The following is a 5302-nucleotide window of genomic DNA, read 5'->3' on the forward strand; positions in this document are numbered from 1 at the left end:
CGAGGCCCACACCCCGTCCCCGTCTCCGGCCTGGTTCTCCATCTGCAGGGCCGAGGAGGGCTGGGCACCCTCTTCATCTGGGCGTCGGGCAACGGCGGCCAGCACTATGACAACTGCAACTGTGACGGCTACACCAACAGCATCCACACGCTCTCGGTGGGCAGCACCACCCAGCAGGGCCGCGTGCCCTGGTACAGCGAGGCCTGCGCCTCCACGCTCACCACTACCTACAGCAGCGGCGATGCTGCCGACCCCCAAATCGTGAGCGCCCCCCCGCCACCGGTGCCCCGCCTTCCCTCCTGTCCCCCACCTTGCCTCTTCCCAGGGCTGCCCGGTTCGCGTCTGACACACAGACTGGGGTCCGGGGACCAGGCCCCACGGTTGGCACCCCTTCACGTGCCCTCCCAGGCACGGCTGGCAGCTGGGCGGCTGTGTCCAGGGCCCCAAAACCTGCTGTCGTGCTCTGACGTGCCTCTTCCTCGGAGCGCCTGGGCCGTCTTGAACAAGGGCTGGGTTTTCCTGTGCACCAGGCGCCTGAGTCCCTCTCTCTGTGCCCCCAGGTCACCACAGACCTGCACCACCGGTGCACGGACAAGCACACGGGCACCTCGGCCTCTGCCCCGCTGGCTGCGGGCATGATCGCCCTGGCTCTGGAGGCCAAGTAGGTGACGGAGGGGTCCCGCCTACTGCCGGAGCTCCCCAGCGTGGCCCCGGCTCACCCTCCCTCACCCACCCCCAGCCCGTTCTTGACGTGGAGGGACATGCAGCATCTGGTGGTCCGGGCGTCCAGGCCAGCGCAGCTCCAGGCCGAGGACTGGAGGACCAACGGTGTGGGGCGCCAAGGTGCGGCAGGACCGGGCGGGGTTGGGGACGCCACGCCCGCAGGGCCATGACCACCGCCCGTCCACGCAGTGAGCCACCACTATGGCTACGGGCTGCTGGACGCCGGGCTGCTGGTGGACTTGGCTCGCTCATGGCTGCCCACACAGCCCCAGAAGAAATGCATCATCCGCATCGTGCACAGCCCCACGTGAGCGCCCTCCTCTGCCCACCTGCGCGCCCACGTCTAACCCCAGCCACGTCCCCGCTGCCACGTCCCCAGACCCCTCCCCCAGCAGCTGTCATTACCACCCTGGGGGGTGGACATGTGGAGGCAGGCCCCGAGGTCTCAGTCCAGCCATCTGAACAAGGAGAGGGCAGACTCTGAGCCCAGACCCTGCCTGCTGGCCGCCCATCCTCCAGCAGGCCAGCAGGAGGGGCCCTCGCCTCGCGCGCCGCAGCCCCCAGCCCCATCCTGCGGGTGATGCATGTGAGGAAGAACGTGTCAGCCTGCGTCGGCCACGCCAACTACATCCGCTCGCTGGAGCACGTGCAGGTGCAGCTGTCCCTGTCCTACAGCCGCCGTGGGGACTTGGAGATCTCACTCACCAGCCCCATGGGCACCCGCTCCACCCTTGTGGCCATCAGGTGCGGGGGCAGGGGACCGGGCCACAAACTCTCTTTCCTGAGCGACCCCACGAGGAGGAGACAAGTGCCCCGTGGGGTCAGGCGGGCTGGACCCCACTCCTTGGCATCACAGACACTTACTGTGCTCGTGGCCGGTCAGGACTGTGGTTGTGAAGCCCCCCTCCTCCCCCCGCCTGCCTGTCTGTCCCAGACCCTTTGACATCAGTGGCCAAGGCTACAACAACTGGATCTTCATGTCCACCCACTTCTGGGACGAGGACCCGCGCGGCTTGTGGACCCTGGTCCTGGAGAACAAGGGCTACTATTTCAACACAGGTGAGAGCCGGGCACAGGCTGGGGCTCGAGCCCCACCTGCCCCGTGCTCTGGAGCTGGTGGCCTCCTTACTGCCCCCAAGCCCAAGGCACAGGGCTCCCGCTGGTCTCCTCTGAGAGACTGAGCACACAGGGCTGGCATGTAATAGGTGTCTGGTTACCAGTGCACAGTAGGGGTTCAGGCATTAGGGGGCAGGAGGTGTCCAGTTACCAGCGCGCAGCGGGTCCTGGGCGACCCAGGGCACCGTCTGAGGCTGGGGATCCGGGGAGGGTGGGGGCCCAGAATGGCAGGACGAGGCTGCCGACAGCCTTTTCCTCCTCTGCCCGTGCCCACCACGACCCCTGCCCAGGGACGCTGTACCGCTACACGCTGCTGCTCTATGGGACGGCCGAGGACATGACGGCGCGGCCCTCGGGCCCCCAGGTGACCAGCAGCGCGTGTGTGCAGCGGGACACAGAGGGGCCGTGCCAGGGTGAGTGCCCGGCGCCGCATGGCCCACCTGCTGGGAGGCGGCAGGCGGGCAGTGTGCGTGTGCGGCCTGGGGCAGGGGACGGGCGGGCCGGGGCGGCAGGTCGCGGCCTCACAGCCCGGTGGACGTGTCCCTCCCTCGTGCAGAATGCCAGAGCCCCGCCTACATCCTGGGCCACCTCTGCCTCGCCTACTGCCCACCGAGGTACTTCAACCACACCCAGCAGGCGGTGACGGCTGAACCTGGGTGCCCAGCCGCGCCTGCCCTGCGGGTCTGCTGCAGCTACCACTTGTCCTGCTACACCTGCCGCGGTAGCTCCCCGCTGGACTGTACCGCTTGCCCCCCGCCATCCACGCTGGACGCGCAGCGGGGCTCCTGCTCGGGACCCGAGCCCCCTGAGGGCCCCCCCCAGCCCACCGCGACCGCCTGCCCCTGCCACCGCGGCCCGGCCCGGGCCGTGGTGCTGGCCCTGCTGGCCGTGGCCTTCGGGAGCCCCCTCCTCTGCCGCGTCCTCCTTGTAGGCTGCCCGCCACCATGGGTGGGACCCCCCGGAGCGGGGCGCCACTCCCTCACCACTCCAGACCCCGCTGCAAGCTGGAACCCGGAACTGGTTGACAAGGACAGCCAGCGTGCGCCTCCACCCAGGTCCCTGGTGGGCACCGCTGCCCAGACGGGCGCCCCGTGGGAACCTGCCCCGGGAAGGCCCTGGCTGCCACTGAGCCCGCAGGCCAGGGGCAGCCGCGTGGGACCCAGCACCCCGGACTTGGCAGGTCCAGGTGAAAGAGGGGGAGAGAGAGAGAGAAGTCTCGTTGCACAGTTTGGGTCGGGAGAGGGTAGGATGGGGCAGAGCCCAGCAGTGACCACCATCCCTTCCCTTCCCAGAATGGGGGAAGCGGGAAGGAGAGCAGATGACACCGTCCAGACTCTCGGGTACCACGTGCAACCTCAGAGTTTACGAATAAAGGTTGAATAGGAGGTGCAAGTCTGTGGGCTCCTTTGGGGCACCGGCCCCTTCTCCATGGCATGATTGCGGGAGTCCCCTGCGTATCGTGTGGAATCTGCCTTCCCCTGGGCGTCTGTCCCTGGAGAAGGAAGGGGTCAGCTGGGGTTCTGGGGGTGGGATAGGGTCCCAAGTGATACCTGCCCATGTGCTGCAAAGCCTCTGAGGCCCCACGATGCGGCCTGGCCCCCTGTGGCTCTGGCTCCTCTTCCATCTTTTTTTTTTTTTTTTTTTTTAATTTATTTTTGGCTGTGTTGGGTCTTCGTTGCTGCATGTGGGTTTTCTCTAGTTGCGGCAAGTGGGAGCTGCTCTGCGTTGCGGTGCGCGGGCTTCAGTAGTCGTGGCACATGGGCTTAGTTGCTCCGTGGCATGTGGGATCCTCCTGGACCAGGGCTCGAACCCATGTCCCCTGCATTGGCAGGCGGGTTCTTAACCACTGTGCCATCAGGGAAGCCCTCCTCTTCCATCTTTATGCGTGAGTTTCTCTTTAATGCTGAGAACTAACAGAAGTGCAATTTGCAAATGACAATTCACGCAGCGCTCCATCCACTCAGCCTGTCTACCAGCTTCCAGTCATTACACCTTTGTCTATTTTCTGAGGTTGTCGGGAGGCTGAGGGAATTATGAGCTGGGGTACATTGATCTCACTCCTTCAGGCCTCGACCTCCTCATCTGGAAAATGGGTTCTCTACCTCTCTGGAACAGAAGGAGGATCCTGAGGTGCAGGGGCGTGGGGGTGGGGGTGGGGTAGGGCATGGATGGAGTTAGTAAGAGTTAGTAAGAGTCCCTCCTCTGTCCTCACACACACCGGTGGGGTGGGGACATGTTCCCCATGATTTTCAGAGCGGGGAGGCGATTTCCACAAGGAAGTGGTGGCTGGCTGTGCCTTGACCATGGGCTTCACTTGAACTCCAAGGGGTGGTCCTGGTTTGTTTCAGGAGCCCCAGAGAACACCCCCAGTATCCAGTGGCTCTGGGCCCCTGAGAATCTCCTTGGCCACCAGGCCCAGGTTGGCCAGCCTCAAGCCGTGAAGGGAATGAGGCTCTGTCTAGGGCTGCAGCTGGACCCAATGGAAGCAGGTGGCTAGTGAGGGAGGGGAGACAGCCAGTTGCTCTCTAAGTCCTACCCACGCCCCCCAGAATCCCACCAAGCTCAGCCCCTAGTTCTGAAGTTAGGTCCAGTCTGTGTGTCCAGAGGCACCTGGCCTCCCTCTCAGAGCCTTGGTGGCTGCACCCGTGCAACAGCATTAAGCCTGGCACCTGCCTCACCAAATACTCTCAAGGATCCAAAGAGGTAGTTTTCCCGCCTGGCACATAGTAAGTGCCCAAAATATGCCATCTTGGGGCAGCCACTTTGGGAAATAGTTCCACAGACAATTAAACATAGAGTTACTGTAGGACTCAGCGATTCTGCTGCCAGGTACGTGCCCAAGAAAACTAAAGACACATTCACACAAAAACCTGTGCAAGGATGTTCACAGCAGCATGATTCACAGCAGCCAAAATGTGGAAACAGCCTAAATGTCCATTAACAGGTGAATGAATAGATGCAGTGTGGTCCATCCACACATGGGAACATCACTCAGCCATGAAAAGGAGTGAAGCACTGACCCTCCTTACGACATGGATGGACCTGGAGAACACGATGCTCAGTGAGAGAAGCCAGGAATAAAAGGACACACGGTGTGTGATTCCACTGATGTGAAACGTCCAGAACAGGTCTCTCTATATATTCCCAAACCATTGACTTGTACACTTTAAACAGGTGGACTTTATGGTATGTAAATTGCCTTTTTTTTTTTTTTTGGCCGCGCCTTGTGGCTTCTGGGATGTGAGCGCTTAGTTCCCCGATCAGGGATTGAACCCAAGCCCTCGGCAGTGAGAGCGCGGAGTCCTAACCACTGGACCACCAGGGAATTCCCTGTAAATTACTTTTTATAAAGTTGTTTAGAAACGCAAAAACCTCCCTGGGCTCTGATCCTGTCTTCCCTTGCTACCCAAGAGGGGAGGGGCCAAGATCACTGTCCAGCGCTACGCCCCCACCCCGGTGGGGA

General features: G+C 62.6%; 1 protein-coding gene across 1 annotated transcript; it reads left to right on the plus strand.

The window, feature by feature from the left end:
- Window positions 1–48: 48 nt before the first annotated feature.
- LOC102993540 (proprotein convertase subtilisin/kexin type 4) lies at window positions 49–2910 on the plus strand (the record flags this gene model as incomplete). The annotated part of the gene is given in 9 exon segments (XM_055082654.1): window positions 49–261; window positions 561–661; window positions 740–843; window positions 913–1030; window positions 1246–1467; window positions 1658–1782; window positions 2130–2252; window positions 2396–2815; window positions 2818–2910. Coding segments are annotated over 9 exon segments (1473 nt in total), but the record flags the coding sequence as incomplete, so codon positions are not given.
- Between the last annotated feature and the right edge of the window lie 2392 nt (window positions 2911–5302).

The sequence above is a fragment of the Physeter macrocephalus genome, unplaced genomic scaffold, assembly GCF_002837175.3.
Source record: "Physeter macrocephalus isolate SW-GA unplaced genomic scaffold, ASM283717v5 random_208, whole genome shotgun sequence".
NCBI classification, from domain to species: Eukaryota; Metazoa; Chordata; class Mammalia; order Artiodactyla; family Physeteridae; genus Physeter; species Physeter macrocephalus.